Source organism: Empidonax traillii, unplaced genomic scaffold (genome assembly GCF_003031625.1).
Source record: "Empidonax traillii isolate 1590-97213 ecotype Southwest subspecies unplaced genomic scaffold, ASM303162v1 scaffold2:size4533513, whole genome shotgun sequence".
Taxonomy (NCBI): domain Eukaryota; kingdom Metazoa; phylum Chordata; class Aves; order Passeriformes; family Tyrannidae; genus Empidonax; species Empidonax traillii.
The window spans coordinates 902,125-929,355 of NW_020955195.1; the positions used below are offsets into that span (position 1 = coordinate 902,125).

Sequence of the window (27,231 nt, forward strand, 5' to 3'; positions counted from 1 at the left end):
AAAAAAAAAAAAAAAAAAAAAAAAAAAAAAAAAAAAAAAAAAAAAAAAAAAAAAAAAAAAAAAAAAAAAAAAAAAAAAAAAAAAAAAAAAAAAAAAAAAAAAAAAAAAAAAAAAAAAAAAAAAAAAAAAAAAAAAAAAAAAAAAAAAAAAAAAAAAAAAAAAAAAAAAAAAAAAAAAAGGTACTTTAATGATTCCAACAGAGGTAGGAAACAAAAAAAAAACCACACTAAACAAGACAGTAATATATCATAAAATATTAAGCAAGTGCTGGAAATCTTCTCATACAGAATGGAAACGGAGAACTAACTCCAGAAGTTACATGTAAGTATTCAGAACTCAGTTTTTCAGATGTGCAAAATTCTTAGGAAGTCAGCACACTGTAAAGATAACAGAATGATTTGAAATTAACACAAATAAAGGTAGTTTTGCTCCCGGACATTAGGAAGAAATTTTGAGTATGCAATGTACTTAGAAAAGTAATACCAGTGCAGCACCACAGGACCCAGCCTAACAGTGAATTAATACACTAAAGAGCTGGCTCTGAAATGACAAAGAGCTATAAAATAAATGGCTGAAAACACAGGCCTTGGTCCTACGCCCGCCTAACTGGGTTCTCTCTCCATCTTTGGTACACAAAGATAGTTACACAAACATACTACGGAGATTATGATACGCTTTCCATAACTGCCTGTTAAATAACACTGTAGCTAAGAAACTAGTTCACAACATACAGTTAGCACAAGGGTTTCAAAGCATCTTCAGTAACTTGAGAGAGAGAGCACCTTTCGTAACTTAAGAGTAACCATCTACTTTCTACCACAACCATTTCCTTTACTGAACAGCAACCAACAATTCTGTCGCACACCTGTACAGGCACAAACCTCTGCAAACTGCGTTGTGTGTACAAAGAAAATGCATTTACACACAACCGTGACAAAAGGCAAGTTGTATTCTGAATTTCAGAACAAAATGAGAAGGATGCTTGCAGCAGTCGTTCCAGTTGAGCGAAAAAGAGTTTGGCATGCAGGATGACATGTATATTCCCTACATGGGGAAGTAATCTAAATGAATAAAACTTTTTTTTTTTTTTTTTTTAATGTAAGACTGTATATTCCTGAAGTTCTCTAAATGTGGATATGTGGTTTTTAAGACAAAACTGATATAGATATTCTTCCATATAAGACTTACTTTCTTAATTTTATTAGCATGGCTTGATAACGGCACTTTTTACACACATCCCTTCTATGTCACAGAAACATTCCTGACACTCATCAAACTGTGAAGAACAAACAAAATGTCTGAAATTCCTATATATCTGAGCCTGTGGCAGGATGCCAGTCCTAAACATTCCCTCTGGTATGATGGCAGCGTTACAGTTCCACCACTACATGTTATCTTATATATCTTGCAATAATTTACACACAGATCAGCATATTTAAAGCACTAGCTGCTATATCAGTCCCCATAAATAGGATATTTCAGAAAGTACAACTTTGGGGGCAGAAGGGGGGGGGGGTTTGCTTTTTTTTCCTATTTCCTTTCAGCTTTTGAACTCCAAGCCTTTCTGAATGGCCCAGGTGCTAATTCACACAGGTTTCCACTTCCAATCCAGGAATCCTGAATATAAATTACTAACTACATATACAAAAGTTCTACAATCCCCTTCCAATACCTATGCAAATTCAGACCAGATATAGATTTAAGTCAGCTGGCTCTTTTTCCATCCTGTCTGTCCAGCTCTAAATTTAGACACACCCAACAATACTCCTCCTGTTAACCTTTTCTACTGCAAAAGAAAGGCAGCATTACACCTCATGTGCCTTTCCTGAATTCATCTCCTCTCGAAGGGGGAAAAAAAGAATCATTATTAACCTCTCCTCTTCAAAATAAAGTAATTTTTTTTTCTCAAATACCACCCAGTTTTCTTTGTGAAACTTCCATCATCCAGTCACTCCCTAGTCCCTATCCTCTTAACAGCTTTATCACAACAGGGTTTCGCAGTTTCCTCCATGAAACATGAAGGAGACCAGTTGTGTTGGGTTTGGCTGGGGCAGAGTTAATTTTCTCCACAGTGTCGAGCATGGGGCTGCGTTTTGGGTTTGTGCTGAACACAGGGTTGATAACACAGAGATATTTTTGTTATTGCTGAGCAGGGCTTACACAGAGACAAGGCCTTTTCTGCTTTTCACACTGCCACGCTGGGGAGGGAAGCTGGGGGTGCCTGGGAGACGACACAGCCAGGACAGGTGACCCAAACTGGCCAAAGGGATATTCCAGGCCATGAGACATCCTGCTCAGTATATAAAGCTGGGAAGAAAAAGGAAGAAGCTGGGGCTGTTTTCAGTGATGCTTGTCTCCCCATGTCACCACTACATTTGACAGTCTCCTGGAGATGGCTGAACACCTGCCTGCCCATAGGAAGCAGTGAATTAATTTCTTGTTTTGCTTTGCTTGTGTGCATGGCTTTTGCTTTTCCTACTAAACCGTCTCATCTTAACCCACAATTTTTCTCACTTTTACTCTTCTGATTCTCTCTCTGATCCCACTGATGAGGAAGTGAGCAAGCAGCTGCATGTGCTTAGTTGCCAGCTGGGGTTAGACCACAACACAAGCACTGGTGGAAATACAAGAGTGGTATAGTTACCTGTTTCCAAACAGGTAAATTAAGACAACATTAATCTTGATTCTGTGCTATGTCGCACTTCCAGTGACTTCTGTCAGGCTAACAAAGGCTGTGTACACATAACTGTCATAAAAAGGCTGTGTAATTTTTGACTCTCAGATAGATAAAGAATCAGTGGAAAAGATTCAGAAGTAGAAGACAGTGGTGGCAGGAGTGAGGGTCAGCTAGTAAGTGATTAGGAACCACAAAGGCAGGCCTTTAAAACAATCAAATCTTGACAAATCCGTTTGCCCCAGTCTTAGAATAACACCCTATAAAAAATCCCAACCACAGGACAAGACCGTGAGTTTACATCATGGTAATGATAAATATCAGCTTTTAATAAAAAGCATTACATGTCACAATTATTATTCAATATAGAGCATTTTCTTTTAAAACAGAACACCTTCCCCCCAGGAAAAAAAAAAAAAAAAAAAAAGTAAAGCTATTTCCTATAACACTTTTATTTCTATGTTATTTCTACAGCAAGATTACAGAAGTACTTCTTTAGTCATTTTGGTAGGCTGAACACCCAACTTCCTCAAAACACTTTCGTTTTCAAATTCAACCTTCACTAAGAGAACTCCTAGATTAAACATAACTGAATTCTTATACAGAGCAGCAAAGTTCAAATAAGACAACCCTAAAAGATGCATTTTTTACCCTATTATTCAACTCCAAACTAATAGTGCAATCATTATTTGTGATTTCTATTTATACCTTCCATAAGAAAACCCTCTCAAGATATCAGCACCAGAGTTCTTATTTTTTTAAACAAAAGATCCAAAACCAATTTACTTTATAGAATAATTATGTTTGGCTATTCTAACTACTGAAAAAAATAGTATAAATGTAGTACTGCATCTTGTGTATCAACTGCAACAGCTTTGCAGTGGGTCTGCTAATATCTAACCCCTCTGATGACAACTGACACACACTTTTCTATCTTCTGATTCATAAGAAGACATTCCAAAAACCTGCTAATGCAGAGATTCTTCATCCTTCTTCTCGAACCTTAACTGAATATTCAGACTGAACATTCTTAGCAAATAGTATTAAGCCTTTCATCTCAAGAAAAGAATACGAACACACCAAAAATTTCAGCAACCTGCTGTTTGTTCCACTTGGATTTCTAATAAGTTCAGTAATCAAAAGAAAAGACTTCTTTCATAGCACTATTACAGATGACTGACTCAAATATTTTGCATAATGCATATATCTGACCATTGCATGCATGGTTTTTTTTAAGGTCAAAAGGAATTGATACTGCTGGGTTTATCTACTTTGAATAGCAGTAAGTACAAAAACAGTTAACTAACAGCACACCCAGTTCTATGAGCTGTAAATAGAAAAGGAGGAAGTGTGTTATGTGGTAAAAAAGAGAAAGTCAGAATTTCTTCCAAAGAAGTCCTGAAGTGTCATTACTCAGGTACAAATCCTATTAAAGAAAGGAGCAGATCTTACTGAGAAAAAATATAGACTGAAGTGTTAGATTGCCTGGATGTCGACGTGGGCGAAAGCCTTTTTCTTTCTTTTTTCACTACCCTCCACTCCATGCCTTGATTTTGAAGGCATCACCCAGTATCTCTTTAGCAGCCTTAGTCATGTTGGTGTATTAGCTTGAAACTTCCAGCAGGTCAAGATTTAACAACACTGGATTCTGCACAGCTATGCAGCAAGTGACATTTTCAGTGGAACATTTAAAGAAGTAGGTAAATAATACATACAGTATATGAAAATAAAAACATTTTGTGAAGGGTATCAGCAACAATCAACATGTTCTGCTGCCTCCCAATTACAAGATGATCATTTTTGATGCATACATCAGATCACAAAGCTGAGGAAAGAACTTGAAGTAATGGCCTTAGACTGCATGAGGTGAAAACTGAGTTAGATTAGAAGCCTTTTCAAGCTTGATTTTTGTGGGAAAACTCAAACTCTGGAAGAAAAGTCTTCAAGATTAAGGATATAGAGTCTCCTCAGAGAGCTTAAGCCTTGAACTGAAAAAAAACCCCAAAACATTGAAATGCCTGTCACTGCTGCACAAACATCTCCGGCTCATACTCACACTGGGCCAGCACTCAAGGCCAAAGTCTCGCCATTCTACACAGTACTGTGTGAAAGTAACAACTAGTATGTGAGCCACGAGTAGGAACATCTCCTAATTATTCTTTGTTCACACAAAAGTCAGACATGAAACCAGCAGCTGCAATTCTATTTCTCACAACACCAAGTTAAGCAGCTCACAAGCAGTACTTCCCCTCGTTCCCTGTGTCCCCAAAGGCTTCAAACTGACTCAGAAAAATAAATCAGAGTGCTTTCAAACAGCAAAATTTCCCATCCGCCGAATGTATTTTGAGCACCAATATTGCAAACTCAATTCTATTTTCTAAGGACTTGTTATTTTAAAATACTTCAGAGATATTTGATCTCTTCTATTTTTAAAAGACCATCCAATAGGCTTGTCAGCAAATTACTTTAGAGGAAGAAATAAAGAAAAGGAAAGGAGATACAACACTGGAGTATTACCTGCCATCTGGAGGGGCTTAAAAAATTATACAGATTGGTGATATTTGTGCCCAAAGCTCAATCACTTAAAAACCATGTCCTTCCACATGCATTCAGTAAGTTCCAGCTGGTGGCAGGAATTCCACAAAGAAATGGCAAAATACCAACAAAATACTATTTTAGATCTAAATTTTTTTATATCCTACAAAACCCTGATGCTTCACTATTAATATAAACTTTCTACATTACATTGGAAGGAGCTGAGGGACAGTGTAGACAACTACCTACCTACCTGCAACTTTTTATCTTTAAAGAATTTGGAGGGGATTGTGCTTTGTTAAAACAGGCAGGATCCAACTGAAAGGCACAGCATTTCTTTTACTTATTGGAAGTTTTTCTTCATATTTGAATCAATTAGCACATATATATATATATATATATATACATGTATATATATAGTTGCACTGTGCCCTATTCTATGCCATTTATAAAAGCAGGTATGAAACTGTTAAAAGTGTTTTAAGATGAAAACGCCATAGATTCAGACACGTCTAAATACCTCTACTACATGATCACTTTATTTATTCTTTTCAAGAGCAAGTGGAAAAGAATTCTTTACCATGCAATATCTATTTTTTCCATGTGTTGCGCACATGTATTCTATTTCCAGGACACGTTACCACCAAGCGCATGAGATCAAATTATTTTTGCCAGCAGGTTTTCTCAGCCAAGGATATAAATGGCAAAGCAGGCTCAGTTCCCTCACCAATAAAGAAATCAGGTGGCACAGGCACTTTAGTACACCAAAGTAAAGGGTTATTTAACTGACACAGTGTACGATGACAACACGCCTCAGAGAGATGTGAAAAAAAAAAACAGCATCGTTTCTTCACAAAGCAACACAGCAAATACCCACAGACATGACACGAGTATTTCAAACGGAAGTGACCCCTCGATTTGACTCAATACTTATGGAAGAGATTTGCAGTGGGAAACTCAAATGTTCACAAGAGAGGTTAAAAAGAATTAAGTTCCTCATCTAAGATCAAAGGCGTTCACCGGCAATGTCCTGGGTGGCCAAGGCCAAGCCAAAAGTTATCCTTATCACTTTAGTATGATCAGGGCTAATCAGTAATCTGTATCTTTCTGTTAAAGTGATCTACAGATAGTTTTAGCCCCTTTAAAACCACAAAGTTTCAAAGCATTTTATACGGAGCACAAGATGAGTGACTGCAAAAAAGGCATCCATGTGCATGCCCTGAAACTGCAGCAAAAGCTTTAGCCAACACCTGAAAATAAGTTTGCAGCTTTTGAGAAGCTGTAAGAGAATCTATGACAGATGTAGAGTTTACACATAATAAAGATGCAATCACTTCCTTTTATCCAGGATTTGAAGATGATGAAAAGAGTAAAAATTACATGAACTAAAATAGCTATTCTCCAGCACAATCATGTTCAAGTGGGTCTGGTATCACATGGTCGTAGCATTATTTAGGCTGGAAATGACCTCCAAGATCACAGAGTGCAATATCATTCACCTAACACAGCCATGTCCACCACTAAACCATGTCCTAAGTGCCACATCTACACAGCTTTTAAACACCTCCAGGGATCATGCTGGACTCAGTCGAATTGCTCAACACCCCTACTAACCTGATATAATCAGCAAACCACAAACAAGTTGGTAATAAAAAAAGACAGAACTCTATCCAATAAGCCCTGTATGATTTCTGGACAATAAATAAAATTCTATTTCAAAACATGCGAACTTGTTTTGGGAATCCAAAAACACATTTATGACAGGGATGTGCAAGTCGCTTGGAAAAATAAAGTTCCTGAATTGTCTTAATGCCAGTTAGGATACTAACCCAGTTTTCAAGAGATACCCCCAAAAAATAAAAATAAAAATTTAAACGTATATAGAGAACTTTTTCTCCATCCCCGATGGGGAGACTTGAAATGAAAGGCTTAAAGCAAAACCACATTGCTGATGCAGGCTATAAAGAAAGACACCCAAACAACATTTTGTAATTTAGGAATACATCTCAAACTCATAATCTAATAGCTAATACTGTAAGGTGCTGCAATTCCAGACTCCAGTAAAAACCTGCAACTGTCCACATGCAAAGCAGTGAGAATAACAATCTCCATAAATCATCTCCCAAAGTCTGTGCAAACTGCTAACCGTGAAAGGCTGGAAGTACAGAAAGAGTATTTTTCCAAAACCTGTGGTTCTACCTGAAGAGTGCGGAAGGTACTTTTGGATTAAAATTAACTCAGGAGCACCTCCCTAAATGCTAAATTCTTAGTTGAGAGTTCACCACTGCACTTTGAAAATAGAACAGGAATGAAAAATAACCTTCTAGGGTTCCAGCACCTGCTGGCCTTGCTTCAAGTGACTTCAAGAACCCCTCTAGCAAAGCTAAAAAGGAGTAGGGTAACAATACAGTAATGTTGGTGTTTATTACCCTACAGGACATTTTTGGAACTAATGACTACAGATTTCATTTTTGTTGTCATACAAAACCGTAGTTCTATACTGTAAACCCAGAGTTTTGACACAGGATGGCAGATAAGTCCCCACTCAGCTGCTTCTCACTCTGCACCAGCAGGATGGACAAGACAAAAGGAAAAGCAAGAGCCAGCTGTGGGCAGGGGGAGAGGGGGGAATGGATGCGAGTGGAAAAACCACCTTGCAGGTTGAGCTAAAGACAGTTTAATAAGTACAGGGAGGGAAAAGGATGCAAAAACAATCGTCCACCACCAACAGACCAATGCCTCTCCAGCCCTGAGCAAGGTCTACTTTGGAAAAACAACTACCCAGTTTTGCTGCTGAGCATGATGTCACGAGCCATGGAATACTCCCTTGCGCAACTCAAGCTGGCTGTGCCAGCCCTGTACCCTCCCAGCCTCTTGCCAACCCTCAGCTGACTCGCTGGCACATCGAGAAGCAGAGGGGACCTGGATGTTGTGCAAGCACTGCTCAGTGACAACTCAAACACCGATGTCCTTTCAACCCTGTTTTGTTCACCAGTCTGTAACACAGCACCATACGGGCTGCTATGTGGAAAATGAACTCTGTCCCAGCCATGCCCAGCACAGGTTCTAAAGATAAGACCACTGGTACTTAAGGCATTTGTTAATTTATACGTCAACCACAAGCAAAACAACTCCAATAATTCAAAATACCAAGAGAGAGGTACAGAAAGCTGATACGTACAAGGGTATCAGAAGACTCAACTGAACTGCCCTGTGACTTCAAAGAGCCAAAAGATACCAGTGATGACTGCACAGATACTCCTGCAGCTTTAAATATTAAATCAGCACTTAACTGGCTTTAACACACCTTCAGGAATCAATACAGCCTATAGCCTGCCTAAAGATGACAAATTATGCCACACGAAGGTTATTCCTGAACTCAAGCATGCCAAGACAACTTTGTTCCCTTCCACAGAAACAGAACTGCTCAGGTACAGCATCCTACCCCACTAGTCCACCCTACCAAATCAAAGACTTCAGCAGCACTGAACCCTGCAGTCCTCACGCTTTGATCCAGGCACCACAAGCGGTCCAGTGATGGTTATGCAAGTTTCCAGTCAAGTCCTTTTTTATGACAGCCAAGCTCACCTACACATCTCTAACACTTAGGATATTAGAGAAATTTCTTACACGGTGTCGTGTGTGCCAACAGTCATCTAATTTCACACTTCAATGACACAGGATAAAAAAGGGGGGGGGGAAAGTGTGCTGCGTTTCAGTGAGTAGCTGTGTGTGAAATTCAGCACTGCCCTGAAGCAGCCCTAAGCAGTGCCACAAGGACTATATTCCAAAAGTCAAATCCAGTATACAAAATGCAGGAACTTGTACCCATGAAACACGGAAAACATGGGTTTGGATAAACGTGACAGAAATACTATAGAACTTTTTTTTTTAATCAAAATTAAATGCCTTGCAGTTGCACCACATACATAACGTAGCCATTAAAGATGCTTATTGCAGCTTGTTGCTCGGAAATGCGAGTGACATCACCAAAGACATCTGTGGACCAAACCCTTAAGAAGCACATTAAAAAAAGAAGACAAATACAGAGCAAAACTATTTCTGATTAGGCTCTAAATATTGAAATAATTTTTAAAATATATTTTATATCCAGAAAGCAGAGTCTCTTTATAAGAGCAAATGGGAAAACAAGTTGTCCAATTACCTAAGAACATTAGCTGCAGAAGAGTTTTCCCAATATAAAATGTTCTGCATCCATCTGGTATCTTTTCCATTTTAATTTAGTCTATTCTGGTAAAATCCACTTCAGAAAAGACTTCACTATTTGAAAATTTATTATAGCACTCGAAGTGAGGCCTTTATGTATGTTTCTTTATTCTAGGTATTCAAGCAAGGTACCCTTCACTGTTCATAATCATCTTGACAAAATGTCACTTTCATTTAAATTCTGGGATGTGCTGAAGGTCCTTCTCCACAACTCCTGCCTGTGTCCTGTTGGCACACCAAGTCACTACAGATTTCCACTCAGGACACTTCTGCATCACTTCTGTAACAATCCAAAAGATCTTGAACACTGTGTCTGTTTAAAGCATCTCCCAAAACTACAGAAGTTCTCCAGCTGTTCGGGATCATATTTGATTCCCTTATTTGTAAGCTATATGGTTATGTTTATTCTCATCAATTAAATGACTTTCAGTCATTTCAGCATAAAAGTCTTAGCTCTAAAGTTAGGCTCAAACTCCCTATTTTCCATTAAAAAAACAAGCTGTATTTCCAAAATTTTTACTCAACTTAGCATAAACAAGATGTAGGAGGGGAACTCAAAAACAGCCAAGTGTTCCCTTCAGAAATTTGTCTCTCTAGGGTTTCTGTACAGCTACTCAAGAGAGAGAACACTCTGAAAACTACTCTGACTGCCATGCACAGAATTGAAACAAATAAATTTCTTTTATCACCACTATATTTATGCTTTGTGACTACTCCTTCAGAACTTAACAAATTACTTTGTATCTAACATTTCAATGTAATAATTTTAAGTATTCAATTTGATCAATTTTTTTCCCATGCTTTTGTAATTTTTTTTATGGCTCTGGGAAAGTCATTCCTGTTTCCTGTTACCCTCCTCTGGATAAACTACAGAACTAATCAAATGCCACTCCCTCAGAAATATATCTTTTACCTTGAATTTAATATTTTTAATATTTTAGGTGGCTCTCATTGGAAAAAATATTTCCAGAAAATATTGCATTGTGTGCATTTGGTGTAATGGACTAAAAGCCTAAGGACGTTAAACTATTAGAACAGAACAAGTTTTTAAAAAATATATTATTTTTATGAGCAAGTAAAACTTACCATAGCCTCACTATGTTCTCCAGCATCCAAAGATAAACTGCTTCTATACTTCCCAGCACACTTAAGCCAGCTGAACGACACCAAGTGTAGTATAAGCCCTCTGTGGCTCAAAATTAGTTCTAAAGACAGAAAAACACCACATAAAATAACCCCCCACTGCAAGTAACTGAAGAAGGTGCTGTAGTTCCATGTGCATGTCCAGCCTTTGGTAAGCACTATATTAGCAAAGTCACTGTTCACAAAAATGTTGATCCTGTTTGGCAAGGCTCACCACATAACTGGAGGACCAACTCAAGACGGATTTGGGTCTTTTTAGTAAATCTTAAGTAATAGCGTGGGATCACAAGTTCAAGATGGCTTCAGTTCTACCAGGGAAATAGAAAGAAGAATGCTTATATAATTGGAATAAATACTTTTCAATTTCTTAATCAGATACCACAAGCCACGTCAGAGAAGGAATGGACAGATGTTGTTTCATCATCTTGAAAAAGTAAATATGAAAATTATGTCAATCAAGGGAAAATACTGCTAAAAAGACAACTCTCTAGCTGGATTTCGTAATTTACTTTTCATTAATGGCCTGATCTTAAATTTGGTATTTATTTTGTGATCACAAATCACAGCTAGCTGTGGTCTACAGTTCATTCAAGACCAAAAAAGGAAGAAAAATTGCATGGATATATCCACAACTAGCATCCCCAGATGAATACATCCAATTACCAGAAACTTCTCCCTTTTTTTTAATAGTTTTATGCTATGGCAGTATTAGCTACGAATAATGTTGTCTCTACTTCCACTAGACCCTAAGAAAAACTCTGACACAGTAGACAAATCCACATCAATTAAAAGTACTTTCAATTCAAATTGTTTTCATTCAGCAGAAGAATGGAGTCCCTCTAGGACAGAAATTTAATATTTTTATGAACTGCTCCTGGTACTAAAGGAGTAACTAACCTAAAGCTGTCATTAGAGAACCTCAAAACTAGAGGAGGACACACAGTATTTCACAGGCAAGGCTTTAGAGCACACAGTGCAGGAAAAGTGAGATATCTAAACAGATGTCAAGCCTGATGAAAAGAGTCCTGCATCTCATGTAGTGGATGGAAAAAAGAACAAAGCAGCTACAGATTTAGTCTCTACTGTTGAAGTTACTCCAGTTTCTGTACAGTACTTATTACACAGTACTGCTCACTACTCGCTCATCTAGAGAGAAAGATTCCTCACTGCTTTTATTTTAGCCCAATTTTTACACAAGTTTCTCTGTATATAACCAGTCCACCCTCAACTTCATAGTTCCTCAAGAATAAAGGTGCTGCCTCAGTCTTATTCTGGAAAATCCGTAACAACTGCATTAACTTGGGCCATCTGCCAAGTGCCCAAAAAGATGGTCTCTCATTCCCCCCCTCAATATAAGATAGGAGAGAAAATGCAATTACAAGCTCATGGATCAAGGTAAGGACAGGAGGACCACTGAGTTGTTACCATCATGGGCAAAACAGACTGACTGGACTTAGGAAAGATAAATTTCGTTTGTTGACAATAAGACTTGGATAGTGAGAAACAAATGCCAAAATAAAACCATCTGGCCCCCACTCTTCCTTCTCTCCTGGCTTAACTTTGTCACTAACTCCTCCACCCCTCCCCACTGCTGCACATCACAAAGGGATTTGGGAATGGGGCTTGCAGTAATGCCATAACACTTGCTCCTCAGAGGGCTCCTTATCTGCTCTGGAGTGATCCTCCACGAGCTCCAGGGGAACAACCTGCTTTGCCAATGGTCTTCTCCTTGGGCTGCAAGGGAATCTCTGCTTTCGAACACCTTCTCCACTTCCTTCCTACTGATCTCGGTATCTTCAGGGCTGTTGTCTCATGTTTTTTTCTCCTCACTTCTCTCTCGTGGCTCCTGCACATGGTTCTCCACCATTTCTAATTACGTTATCACAGAGGTGTCCCCAGCATCACTTACAGACTCAGCTTTGGACAGCGATGGGTCTGTTTTGGAACTGGATGCACCTCACTCCTGGTCTCTTCTCAGAGAGGCCCATGTGAACTCAATAGTTTTGAAACTATTCCCAACTAGAGAATAAATTTAAGAAAGCCGAAAAAATGAAAAAAAATTCTATAAATTGCTCAAGGAAGGCACTGAAATGACCAATGAGAAGGCAGACAAGTGATTCTTAGCCCAAAGTTTTACAGAGGACTAGATGCTGATTTAAGGACTTCACTGTTGAGAACAGTCCCACCCAACTTCCCATCCCACTCCTTGTGCCTGCCTTCTCAACAAGAACAGATCAGTCTTCTGGAGATTAAAAAAACAAACCTAGTTAAATTCTCATATTCTGAGTGAAAAACTTCCTGGAAATCTCCTACTTGTATTTTTTCTGCAGCTAAAGGATGTATGCGTATTTTCTTTTTATTTTTTGAAGCATAACTTCACATGCAGTCATTTACTGTGCCACCATTTGCTGCATTAGCTCAAACCAATTTTTATTTGCTGATTTCCCAGTAGCTTGTGTTCCAAAGTAACAGCTGAGGTAAACTTATATTATAAACTTATATATTAACTTATATTATAATATTATTTATTTATTATTTATATTATATTATAAAATAATATGGATGACATAGCATGCTGAGCCCTTCTGAACTACATTCCAATATTAGAATCATGTAAGTGATCAATTAGGTACATAGCAGCTCTGCCATAGTGAGGGCTGAGAACAAGCTTTCGTTCAAGATTGACTCTTCTAGCTCTCATTCCAATTTCTTCTGAAATTCAGTATGCGTTGTCAGGGTAGAAGGTAGAGGAGAATTTGGAGTTAAGCTGACTAAGGTACTTCCAAAACAGGTTTTCTTATTGGTATTTTTTTTCTGTGTAGACCTGGGGATTAAACCACAATCCTAACTGCACTCTTTATTGGCTCAGCTGTTCAACACGTGCTCTAGAAAATCACGACAACAACTTGTTCTTTTGGAAAAACAACAACAAAATCAAGAAGTAAAATAAATTATGTCAGACAAAAGCAATCTGTAGAATCCAAACCTAACAGATCACTCTGCACACGCTCACAAGACAGAGCTGGCACAGGGCTGACCAACCTGCCGCATTTCACGTTAACTGATGATGCCCTGGGGGAAATGCAACCCTCACTGAGCCTGATACTCTGCAAGCAGACAGCACCAAGTTTGAATCTGAACATCAGTGAAAGCCTGGAATGAAGAGCAGAAAAGGAAAAAAACCCTTGCTGCAGACTACATATGAAGGCATTTATTTTGGGGAACGAAACGTTTGTTCAGCAACAAAAACATTTTCGTGTGTGACCTGAACCCTCAAAAGGGAAGAGTGAAGTAATACACAAACTGTCTTGGTGTGTGTGCAGGAGCTGGGATCTGGAGGACAGAATATGGTCTGGGAAAACATATACTCTCTCCTTGCTCTTCTAACAGAGACTGCAGGGCAAAAGGAGACTACACCCGCAGTCATACCTCCCTACCACTCCTGCTAGTTCTACAAAAATAAGAGTAGGTCAAGTATTTGAGCGCTATAATGGAGTTCCTCCCCTCCTTCACTTCAAAACCTCATAAACAAAGAAGTCTTCAAGGATCGGCCCTACCAGGCTTGTCAGCTCCATAAACTTCTGCCAGAAAAACTACACCAGCTGGAGGTGGCAGCCGGGAACTAGACACCATACAGCCAATTCAGCCCTGCTGGAAACAAAATTCTGATGCAGACAATTTGCGCCAACAGGAGAAGCATTTGGGTTGGCTTTACTCACACCACAGATTCAAATGATGAATTTTTGCTGGCAGAAAGATTACTTCTGCTTTTCCAAGAGAGGGCTTTATTGGCCAAGCTGCAGTAACTTTTAGGTTAAAGTGGTTTTAAGAGCTCTACTACACAAATTTCTCAAATTGCCTTGAAAACCTGTTACAAAAAACAACAAAAAAAGTTCACTGTCTATATTCTGATATGTCTCAATGATTTCTAAAATAAGGTCTCCAAAGAATAAATTTTTTTCAAATATGTCAAGTAAAAACTGTCCCAAAACTCTCTCTCTTTTTATGCACACATATACAAAGCAAATGACCTCTCAATCTCACAACCTCTACTTCAGTTAGTCCAATTAACTTTGAAAAAAAAATACGGAAGAGACCGTCCTTAACACTTGTAACCCAAAGATAGTCAGCACAAAAATCTCAAGAAGTTACCAGTTCTTGTCCCAGAAACCTCTGCTAACTCTGCCATACAAAGAGAAATCCAGAAGTAGTGTGTTCCTCTAGGGAATCGCAGCATTTCATTCTTCTCCTTTACGGGGTTGGCAACATTTTTTTGCATATCAACAGAGGGTGGGTGAAGAGAAACTGACAGTAACTCACGTGGGCTATTAGGAAAGGAACAATCTCTGACTGTTTGGGACAGAGTTAAGTAACTGTCCTGGCTAGCCAGGCACCAGAGGAACTACTCTGAAAACAGTAGCAAGGGGTTTTATTTATTAACATGAGCTGTAAACTGAACCAATGGGCTATGGGTCAATACGTTACTGCCTGGGACAAACACATGAGGAATACATTTTTGTAACATATATCCGAGCGCCTTGTCTTGACAGGACATGAAAAGAGGGTTGGAGGAACATGACAATCCTAAGGGAAACTATTTTTGCACAAGGAACAGCAACTGAAGGTGGAAGGAAAAGAATGCAATAGTAGTGGGTTTCTTTAATCACTGCAACCATTAACAATAAAACTGTTTGAAAAGAAAAGAATGTTATTGATTGTATTTGATTGATCAATGTAATTGATCTCAAATATCCACAGTTTTCAATTGCAAAATAAAGCATAATTCCCATTTTCATGTCACCAAACACACTGACAAGAGTGGGAGAGACAAGGGGGAAAAAGAAGTAAAGGAAAGCAGCAGGCTTCAGCTTGCCAAAACATTTCCAAATGTAAAATTCTATAAAAACTAGAAGTTCTACAAATACTATTTTGCCTTTTATTCAAAGCCTTGGGAAATCAAAAGCAATAAAAAATGAGGTGCAATATGAGGTTGTTCAGCTCTTCGGACCAAAGCCACTATCAAACACTGAAAACCGAGGAAAGCAGCTCTTGGACACTTTTATTTGTACCTCCTCTCAGACCTCGTGTAGTTAAAATCAGAAGAAGCTGTAAGACTGTCTCCAGAATGACCCTGACTGAGCAGGAAGGTTGGACCAGATGACTACCTTCCAACCTGACCCATTCTGTGATTCTGTGGATAAACTGCCACTCCAAAATTAGGGTTTGCATCAACTTCCGGATGCTCCCTCCTCCCTTCCTCTCAGTACCATATCTCCCAGTAGTACTATGCACACACACACACTTCCAGGAATTTTTGTGAAGGTGAAAAATCCTGACAACATGCTCACAAAAAGTCCCTAAGCAATATCACTAATATATATATATATATATATATATATATATATATATATATGCTAAAATTACATTAATAATGAAAAATGAAGCTATTCAAACTGCCTGTGTTAATGTAATTCAGCCCCTTGTGTGAGCACAGCACAGCCCATGATCACTTTGCCCACGGGACACCTGCACAAGACCGTGCCTGCCTCGGTAATGGAAAGCTGACAGGAAATAAAAGGGCTCCTGCACAGCCTCAGCAGCCTTGGCTGCAGAACTGGGCACGTTCACAGCCTCGACTTACACAGGCCAGGACTGGTCACACATGTTCACCCCAGAAAGGCCAACACTTTACTTGGTTCCAGACAAAGAAAGCAGCCAAGGAGCGACTCGGTGCCAGAGCACTTCCAATGGAAGCACAAGAAGCCCTCACAGGCATAATTACCCACAGACATAGCCTGCTCTTAGGCACAGACATCCTTAACCCCAGCAGTTCTTTGACTTCTAGGTGTCCCTCTTCATCAGTGCTAGAGCATTAATGAGGAACTTTCTGCACCCACGGATGTATGGAGTATAAAACAGGAGATACAGAGAAAGCAGTAGTAAAAGACTCAAAGTGAATTTTCATGCAGAAATGAAAGGATAATATAAAATAACTTTGGGGATTTCTGGCACATCTCTGCATTCTTGTATATAATTTACTTTTTTTTTTCCCCCCTCCTATTTCACCATGCATCATACTCAAATCCAGATCAGTCACCAACAGAGATTAAATCTTTTAACCATCCACACTGTTATTTTGTGAAAAACAGTTGGATGTCACTTTTTGTGGACAAGGCCTTAGAAGGAAACAAGACACTTGGCCTGTGGTTTTCACAGATTTTTGTTGATAGCTGAAGAATGGCAAGATTTAATGATCTTGGACTTCACTGCACACATAAAAGGGAACTACATTCTAGGACAAAGTTTCTCAATATGCGGTCTGTAAAACATCAGATGGTGGTCCAAAAAATCATCATAAAAATGTATTTTTAAAAACATACATTCCCATACATGCAAGCAAGAAAACATAATTGAGGAAATACAAAAAAAAAAAAAAACAAAACAAACATTCCAGGGCTAGTCTAACTGAATAGCACTATAATGCCTATGAAAATGTGACATTTCACCAGATGACCCTTGCATTTTTTTAAGGACATTAAGTGTTCTTGAAACGACATATTCTCCTTTAACATTTAAGTTTGAAAACACTTTTTTTCTGTTCGAATGAACTTCCTTAGTAAGTCCCCTCCAGCAAATGCCTTCTTACATCCAATGTTTTTTCCTTCATCCTACTTCCCTAAGCTGTTATCTGTTTTGTCCACTTCTCACTACACTTTCTCTGTTTTCATTCTCTGTAGAGACACCCCTTAAAGTCATCTACTGAAGCTATCCATCCATCCACTGAGCTCGTTCTGCCTATTTCCATTGACAAACTCTGCCTCAGGTATTCTAGTTCACCCTGAATTTCAGCTACCGCTGTTGGAACATCCTTTATTTCATCGGTTCAGCTGCCGGAATCTCCTTTTTTAGGACCCTTGTTTTACCCATCACCTTCTTAAAATTATAGACACCTAGTCCACACCCTATCCCTGCTCCCTGGATTAAGATCCAGATACAGCTATCCAGCCCTTGTCTTTCACAGTCTTCTTTCCAGGGTCAATTTTCCTTCCTAATGTCCAGCAAAAACATCCTTGATCTTGTCTACTGTCAGCTCTCTATACGTACTCTGAGTTGCTTTTTTGAGGCCAGGCAAGCAACGACTATGTTAAATCTTGACACCAAAACAGCTCTGAATAGTCAGCCAACAAAGAATACTGGAGAAGCACTTGGAGCTCATAAATACAAGATATGGATAGCACACCTGGGATACTCTCCCTCAAAACCAGTATTACTGCTCTCCCATTTCCCGTATAACACCATCATAAAATTCAAGAATGCTGAATAAAAAATGGTTTAAAAAACCCAACAGCTGATAACAAATGTCAACTAGCAGCCACCTTTTTGTTTGAAGTACACAGCACCTAACTTGAAACCCCATTTGCATGTGTTGCTCTGATGCTACACTCTATAACAGTTCAAAAACTACAGTTTTAAAACCTTTTTTTCCTGGCATTACTAGTAACTGATTTTTAAAACTTGGTTGTTTGAAACAAGATACAACCTTTAAATATACTAATTCATACATACACATTTAATACATTTACATGTATTGCTAAATACTTCATTGATTATTCTTGGTTTTTTCAAGACAATTCTTCTCACAAGCCTTTTAAGTGACAAACTGTATCTGCCTGAAAACAGACTTATTAAAAGCAACAAAAAATGTCAAACTCAACTAAAAGGGTTTAGGTGTGTTACATGTGTAAAAAACTTAAACTATTTTGTATTTAAAACTGAAATAATTACGCTATGTGGTGCTATCAAGCATAATGACTAGGTAAATGACAGAAGAGAAAAATTTCAGAACTGGTCTCTTTCTTGACAGTTCAGTCCTGTTCGTATATTAGAAAGAACAAACTGATTGACTTCTGTTTTCAGTTTTAAATGGATTTAGATTAAATTTGAATAAAGTAGCAACTGGTTGAAACATTCAAAAACAGGGAGACTATTCACTTCATATCCACAGAAGATACCGTTGCATGAACTGATCTTGACATGTCAACAAATCCTGTTTCCCAGAGTCTGGTAGCTGAGAGCTTTTGTTTTCCTGAGCACTTCGGCAAGACACGTGTGCTGTCGGGTATGTGGGGGCTGGGGTGTGTGCTTTTTTGTTGCTTTCTGTTTTGATTTGTTTTTAATTCGAGAATACATTCAGCCCGCAGTAACCTGCATATTCATCGTGAAATTTTAAGTTTACGTACGTTTCTTTAATTAAAAATTCAGTTTAATGTGTTTAAAATACAGGTTTGATACAGCTTTCTACAAAGCCTCTTTATACAACCTCTAGTGTTATTTGGACTTATTCTGATGTACACGCAAGATTTTCTAGGAGTTCAGTTAGATGACTTTTCACCACCATGAGTAAACTACTATACATTTTGAAATACTTTATGACACAGAAAGAATAAAACCAATATTTGGTTCTTGTCAGCAATTGAGGAAAATCGTACAAAAATGCTTTGTTTGCTACTGAGATGAATATATGAAAAAGACATGTTTCCTTGGAATCTGGGCCTTTTAATTTTTTTTTAGTGCAATAAGAGATACAGACTTCCAGCTTCTCAGGAAAATTAAGTTTGCATACCAGCACAGAATATCCCTGGGACTTCACTCCGGAATATAACAGTTCGTACTTTCTTATCAGATTTCAAAGCATCCACAGCTTTTGACATCTACAGAGAAAAGGAGGAAGGGGAATAACCAAACACTTTTTAAAGTGCTTCATTCCAATATTTCACCTTTATACTAAAAGCTATTCTTTTCACTTACCATTTTTACAAGATTTTTGCTAAGTGCGTTCTTGGCATGAGATCTGTTTAATCCAAGCACCACAATCCCTGGAGGGGAAGAAAAATTGCATTATTGCTACAACGTAGTAAAATATGTATCATCTATGTAAATTATTATTATTATGAATTACACAAAAGGAATCAAGGGTAGCAAAAAAAAGTTCCTGAAAAGTTTCTGAAAGAAAACAAACTTTTCCAACACTCAACAGAAATTACACGTTTTAAGAACAAAAATATGGCCCTTACACCTTCACATGGAAAATGTGCTTACATAGGTTGAACGCAGGATTACACAATTGCATGCACAAATGTCATGTTTGAGCATGAAGCGCTGACATGCAATCAGGGAAGATCCTTAACTGTAAAGCATATGTTTCCATATTTAGATAGCCTGCCTTCAGAGACTCCTTAAAGCTTGAAGTGCAACCACAGCTAAGACTAGCAACTCTCAGAGAGGTAAAAGGAACTCACAAATATACAAAGAATATCAACAATGGGAAACTTGTACTTTTGTTTAAAAAGAAACAAAATCATACAAAAGTTCTCCCCCCAAGACACAAAAAACAAGCTCAGTCCTTGGTACACAGCTCCAAAGACACATTCACAGTCCCCTTTGTCCAAGTAAATCAATTGTCTCACCAGCTGATTACACTGGTTTGGACACCGCAGCACAAACACGATTTGTTCCTCCTTATTCATCCCCCTCAGCTTAACAGGCACGATTATCAAACAGGGAAATCCTGAAAGGGTTATATTGCTAATGTCTAAGTTTACTATGCCTATAGCAATCTCTTAGACAATTAGTGCCTGAACCCAACACAACTGCCTGAACTAGAAACACCAGCAGACTGGTCCAGCCCTGGTAAGGTTTTATCTATCAGGACCTTTTATGCAGGAGCGAGAAGAGAAGAAGGACTAGGACAGGGACAGCAAATGAAAGGCAAAAAGGGAGCTCTACCTTAAACAAAAATGCCCACAGTACCACCATAAACTTACAAGACAAAAAAAGAAATTCCAGAAACTCACAATTTGCTCAGGTGATTACTACTTCACCACTCAGGTTTGAATGTCCAACCTATATAAAATCTGGCTCTCGTAACCTCCACAGGGTGCCTTCCTTCTCACCTCGGTGCATGCTAGTTCTTTTATTTCACTAAATCCTGTCCTCCCAAAGGACTGACCATCAGTGCTTGAGTCCCCTTCCTTTGCTTCCTCCCGCATCTATGTGCACAAGTATGCACACAAGACAAGACTAAAGAGCTGCTCTTTCTGCAGCTACCAGTCGAAAACAAAGCCCTCCATCCACCAGCTGCCGCTCTCAAGGTTCAAATAAAAGTGGTGTCAAATACAAGTAACAAAGCACATGTGCCGCTTTCTTGCTCCCAAGGCACAGCCAGTTGCTATGTATGGATACCTCCAAAAAGGGGAGAGGAGCTGGGCTAACCCAAATGACCTTCACTCTACGAACCTAAATTCCACCTGTTCATCCCCATGGGTGGAGGTATCCACACAGCCCCATCTGCAAGGGTGGTTATTCAGCACTTAACACAGGAATCTGCTTATGTTCTGTTCAGCAAAAAAGGAGTGGTGCTGTAGCGCCTTCTCCGCTGTCACAACTTCTTCAGGAGGATCACTCCAAATTCAAACACTGTGTATGTTCAATGCAAGCAGTCAAACAAATGCAGCACCACACTTTAGAGCAACAAAAGACCCCTTGACCTTAATTTGATTTTAAACTTTCAGGCACATTACAAATGCTGTGTTTAAAAAAACCAGAGATGTTATTATCCCAAACCATACTCCAGTTAGGAAAATACAGTTCTTTTTCAGAAGCACATTAATCTTAACAGCAATGACACTTAACAACACTCGAATTTTTCTTCTCCCCATTAGAGCCCAAAGACTGTCACTCCAACAACAACAATAATCTATTCACAAGTAAGTTTCCAATTAACATTAAAGCACATTCAATATTTTTTCCTACAAAGGGATGATCCTTGAAGACAAATCTTACAAGTTCCTCTTAGCACGGTTTTATCAAGTCATAAAACTACCACTTCTGCTTCCTTCTCCAGAAGAGATAAAGATGGAACCCACTCACTTATTCTGTTTCTTAAGTACGAAAAAAAAAAAAAAAGATGAAGCAAGAACTGCAACACGAAAAGCATAAGAGGTTTGCAAGAGAAGCCTACATATTGCATTGATGTGCACAAAAGTCATTCCTTGAATGTACATTTTAATCAGTTTTGTTCTGATATGCCATTACCACAAGACCTGAGGATGGAAGGGACCCTAAAGATCATCCATGCAAAGATCAGGGACACCTTGCACTAGACCACGTTGCTCAAAGCCCCATCCAACACGGCCTTGAACACTTCCAGGGACAGTGCATCCACTGCTTCTCTTGGCAATTTGTTCCAGCGCCTCACAACCCTCACAGTAAAGAACTGCTTCCTAATATCCAACCAACCCTGCTCTCTCTCAGCTTGAAGCCCTTGCCTTACCACTGCGTGGCAGGGCAAAAGGCTCCTCTGTGGACTTCTTGTAGGGTAAGCAGTCACGCTTCTATTACTTTCCTAGCCAACCATCAGAGAAAAAGCATATGCAAATGTACATTATGTTCTCTGCTTATAAGTTACCTCTGTCAAAACTAAAAACTGCCCGTGGCATAATTTTCAATGTTTGAGAGAAAAAAAAAAATGAAAGTAGTGCAAACTAAAACCAAAAAATGTCCTTTAGTGAAATAAAGATACATTTGAAAGATATATTTGAAAAACAGCTTCAAAATACCCGTAAATTCCCAGAAACACCCTCATTTCATAGCATCCACTAAATTTAAGATTTGCATAACATGAAGTGATTAGGTCATGGTTTAACTACAGTTTTTATCAACACTCAGGAAATCTTACTTATAATAATGATTTTTATCTCTTATCTTGTACTTTTAACTGACTAAAACATTCATCCTCAATGTTTGGTAGAAACACATTTATATGGTTGCTTACAAATAAATCCTGTCGTTACACACGTACTAGTAATTTTGTCAGAGCTGGAAAGATTTACTAATCTGCATAAAAAGTACTTGTAGAATTCTAAATTATATTTATTTATTTGTATTAAATATACACACACAAATGCAATCTTCCACAATTAAAAAAAAAAAAATTTAAAAAGTCTGACTTATGCACTGAAAAACTGAAGGATGATAAAGGGAGCTAAGTTATTTTTAAGTCTGTCTCACTTAACTACTCAGACAAACCAAGGCAGACAAGTTGACTTAGATGTTTATTATTCTAGAATAGTTTCTTAAGTAAAGCAAGAACATATGGTGAGTATATCATACACAATTCTGGTGGCTTCTTATCAAGAATCATTTAATCATCTTATCAAGAAGTATTTAAGTGCAAAATCACACCAATGTTTACTAGACAGTACTTTCTGAAAACACCAAAACACTCTTCAAAGTCCCATATCTGCACCTGTTTCATCTCTAAATACCACTTTAATCTTTTTCTGCACTTCTTAAACTAGTAGATCTCACCTGCACAGCCCTGCTTTAAAGATAGCAGGGAAAGTGTTTCCAATTTATCAGCTAGCTATCAGTTTCCAACTTCTACTCTACAAAACCAACTTCAGCCAAGGCCATATTTGTTCTGCCTGTTCCATGTGTGTTAAAATTCCAACTGTTGAGGACCAAAAGCTGTCTTACACACTCTAAACTGAACTAAAACCAGCTGGGAAACTTAAGCATAACGAGTCATTCTAGTGTAAAATCTAAATTTTTACAAATATTTATATCACATTCCAGCAAGTGACACTGCAACACTGGAGTCAAGACTAAGATGATATTTCTCCTAATTCCATCTGTAACTCAAAGAGGAAAAGCACCAAGCTCATTTAAATTTGCAATGGGATCACTAAAGCAACTTGGCTAAAGGGACATTCTGAAATGCCAGCAGCTGTAATACACGTCAGCCCCAGTGATAATCAAATAGAAACTCAAATAACTTAAAAGATACATACTTAATTAAAGAACACTACTGCACTGACAGCTACCTTTACTCACGGGAAATCAATATTAAAAACTTCAAAAGCTGCAATATGTGGAGAAATACACAGGTATTTTATAATCACATTCTCTCAAAAATCTCACAGTTTTTCTATTCCAGTTCAGCTTGAATTTGGAAGCTGGAAAGTCTTGAGTTAAAACTTCAATAACCAGCCTTTTAAGATACACTACCATTTTAGCTTATGTTTAACGACTTCCAAAACCTGAGCTATACAAAGCCCATGAAGGTGATATTGAAGCAGAACAGTTTGCTACTTTGCCTGCAGGAAAAGACTTGTCCACAGCTACACGTGCCTGCACGTCAGGCAGTTACTGTCAGTTTTCCTTCCTCCTCAGTATCCTCAGATGTAAAAGCCCCTGGAAAACATATCCTTCTCCAAGCAGCATGGAAACACTAGGCACGTGGAAGAGCCCAACCACAGCATGAGAAAGCGTCTGTGTGCTGTAAAAGGTAGTCAGAGGGACAGGGTCTGACCCCGGCTGGAGTCAAGAAGTATGTACTGGAAAATTATGATGAGGCCACAGCACTGGGGTCCCTCTTGGGAAAGCCTACACCGTGAAATGGTAGAAAAGGGAATGGTAGGTTGGAGAAGAGCAAGAAAGATCACAGCAGTGTATACAGAGTTAGTGTCCTCATTCATCAGGGGTATTACACGCCATAAGCAGATAAAGTTCGATGAACCTGGCATACAAGGTGAGGAGGAGAGTGTGCAGTAGCACTACAGGGAGAAAGCAGAGATATTTCTTCTTCTTTGTGCTCTGAAGGAGGCATATGAAGTTTATGTCTCCTTCTGGCAGACTTCTAGACCCTCGTTCTTATCCTTTTCTAACAGTCTTTGTTTCTACGTTCTTCTGAAAGTTAATGCCAAAGAAAATTCCTTCTGCCAAAGAGAATTCATGAATCAAAAATACATTGATTGAATCCTTTCTTATGATAATTCTGAAAAAGTCAAAATAAGATGTTTAAAACTAATTCCACAGTTGGTTAGAAAAACACCACTACAGTATACCTTGAAGGAACCTGAAAGAGCTGGGAACAGAACTACAACTAAGACAGATAATGATTTGTGGATCAGATTACATAATCTTTACAATCAACTCTCAATAATGACAAAAAAACCTACCCTCAGATGAAAGCAAAACCTCAGCTTTCTCTTGAAAAAAAAAAGGAATAATCTTCTAAATTTGGAAGTTTTAGTTACCTCTCTGTACACGAACACAAATGTATATGCAGGCATACTCAACTCAGGCACTTGCCTGAATTTGCAGCAGGTCTGAAATAGCCGAGTTAACAAGCTGAAAGACATAAACTGCACTGTGGTAGTTCCAAGATGCACTCTCCATATAAAGGCATACATGTGCTGCAGATGAGCAAAACTCTGCACTGTTGTCCTCTCCTTAAACGCAGGTATAACGTCATGGCTGCAGAAATAAATCCTTGGGAATGGAGTTCGCACTTACTGCTTCTCCACCCCTTCCAGCCCCACTGCACCGAAACAGAGGGGGAAGGAAGTGGCAAACAGCATAGGAGGTGAAACATCTCCAAAGGAAGAACACCTCCAAAATCTGGAGAGCAACAAACCAGCAGAGGAAGTACCAAGTGTCCATGCTGTGATGCATTGGCTCCAGACCACTGTGGAGCACAGATTTTCTTTCTCTGTTTAACCAAGGGGGTTAAAACAAAACTCTTGGTATACTTGAGCAGACTAAGGCCAGCAGCAGTTGACAACTATAAAAGCAAGGAGAAGGGCAGGGTTATTGGGAAAGTGGTGTGAGATGAGAGAATGTAGAAGCCACACTTTCTGGCACAGAAAACATCGATACAAATTCTATGCCCTTGTATGCCCCTGACCAGAAGCACAAAACTGGTGTGAGAAGCAGCAGAACTCTGGTAGTTTGCTGCTAAAGCTCATTTTGTTCCAGTTGGAGTGGCCAACAGATGACACCTCAGAAAGGTGCACCTCACACACACACAGTATGTGCGCTGTAGTACTCTGAAAAAGAAGGGTGGTACAGGGGACACACCTGAAGGACACAATGCCATCCAGAGGGACCCAGGCAGGCTCAGGAAGCAGTCACACAGGAATCTCAGGTGATTTAACAAGACCAAGTGCACGGTGCTGCACCTGGATCAGGGCAATCCCCAGTGTCAACACAAGCTGGGGGATGGAGAGCAGCCCTGCTGAGAGGGACTTGGGGGTGCTGGTGGGTGAGGGGCTGGACATGGCCCAGCAAAGTGCACTCACAGCCCAGAGAGCCAATTGTGTCCTGGGCTGCATCCAAAGCAGTGTGGCCAGCAGGGAGAGGGAGGGGATTCTGCCCCTCTGCTCTGCTCTGCTGAGACCCCACCAGGAACACTGCATCCAGCTCTGGGTGCTCAGCACTGGAAGAACATCAACCTGTTGAAGAGAATCTGAAGGAGGGATGTCAAGATGATTAGAGGGATGGACCACCTGTCCTAAGGGGAAAGGCTGAGAGAACTGGGATTGTTCAGCCTAGAAGAGGGAAGGTTTTGGGATGACCTAATTGCAGCTTTCTAGTACTGCAGGGACCTTACAAGGAAGAGAAGGTAAGTCACAAGGGCATGTCCTAACAGGACGAGAGGGAATGGGTTCAAATATAACGAGTGTACGTTTGGATTAGATATTTGGGGGGAAACTCTTTACTGTGAGGATGGTGCGGCACTAGAACAGGTTTTCCAGGGAAGCTGTGGATGCCCCATTTTTGGAGGTGTCCAAGGCCAGGTTGGACGGGGCTCTGAGCACCCAGTCCGGTGAAAAGTGCCCCTGCCCAGGGCACAAGGTCGGAACGAAACGATCCTCGAGGTCAACGATTCCAAGAAGAGCCAGGGGAGCCCGAGCTGCCCCGCTCCGCCGCTGCCGAGCCGGCATCTCCCGGCATCTCCCGGCATCCCGCGGCGCATCCACCGCGGCCCGGCCACAGCCGGAGGAGGAGCCGCCGCTCCCCCCGCCCCCCGCAGGGCCGCCCCGTTCCCTGCCCCGCAGGGGTCACCCCGGCCGGGGCCGGGGCGACCGGGGGCAGCGCCGCCTTTCCCCCCTCCCTCCCTCCCTCCCCGCTCCGTTACCTTTGTGCTCATCATCCAGGTAGCGGACGCGCAGCTCCTCCTCTTCCTTCGCCTGCGAGCCGTAGCTCCTCCCGGCCGCGGGGCGAGAGGCGGCGGCGGCGCCTCCTCCTCCTCCTCCTCCTGCCCGCAGGTCCGGAGCGCGGTGCGCGGCGCGGGCGAGGCCGGCGGGGGTGGCGGGAGCCGCGGGCGGGAGCCCGAGGCGGGCGCGCAGGAGGCCGAGCCCGCGCAGCGCGGCCGCCATCGCTGCTGCCGCCTCAGCCTGCGCCGGCCCCGGCCCCGGCCCCGCCGCCCACGTGACCGGCTGCGGCACGCACGGGGCGCCGCCGCCGCCCCCCCCCCCTTACCCCCCCCTTCCCCTCACGGCACCGCCGAGCGGGGCCGGTGCCGCTCGGAGCGTTTGTCGGCGACAGCGCCCGAGCAAGTTTGTGGTGGCACGCTGGAGGAAAGGGGTTAAATACAGCGCGACCTTGACACACACACACACACACACACACACGCACACACACACACACGAGGGGTGGTGAACACCGTGAAGTCCCGGCAAAGCGCGGCGCGAGGTGACGCGCCTGGGCCGGGGCAGTGCCGGGCAGTGCTGCGGGCTGAGAGCAGCCCTGCGGAGAAGGGTATGGTGGATGAAAAAAGCTCGACGCGAGCTGGCAATGAGCGCTCA

General features: G+C 40.4%; 1 protein-coding gene across 1 annotated transcript in view; it reads right to left on the bottom strand.

The window, feature by feature from the left end:
- The window catches only part of AUH (AU RNA binding methylglutaconyl-CoA hydratase), a 103,979-nt gene extending 77,177 nt beyond the window's left edge, over positions 1–26,802 (bottom strand). Inside the window, exons 1-3 of the mRNA XM_027903488.1 lie at positions 26,562–26,802; positions 19,388–19,455; positions 19,203–19,290 (exon numbers count right to left, since the gene is read on the bottom strand). Coding sequence (XP_027759289.1) covers positions 19,203–19,290; positions 19,388–19,455; positions 26,562–26,802 — 397 coding nt within the window. The remainder of the gene's footprint in view (positions 1–19,202; positions 19,291–19,387; positions 19,456–26,561) is intronic.
- Positions 26,803–27,231: the final 429 nt, after the last annotated feature.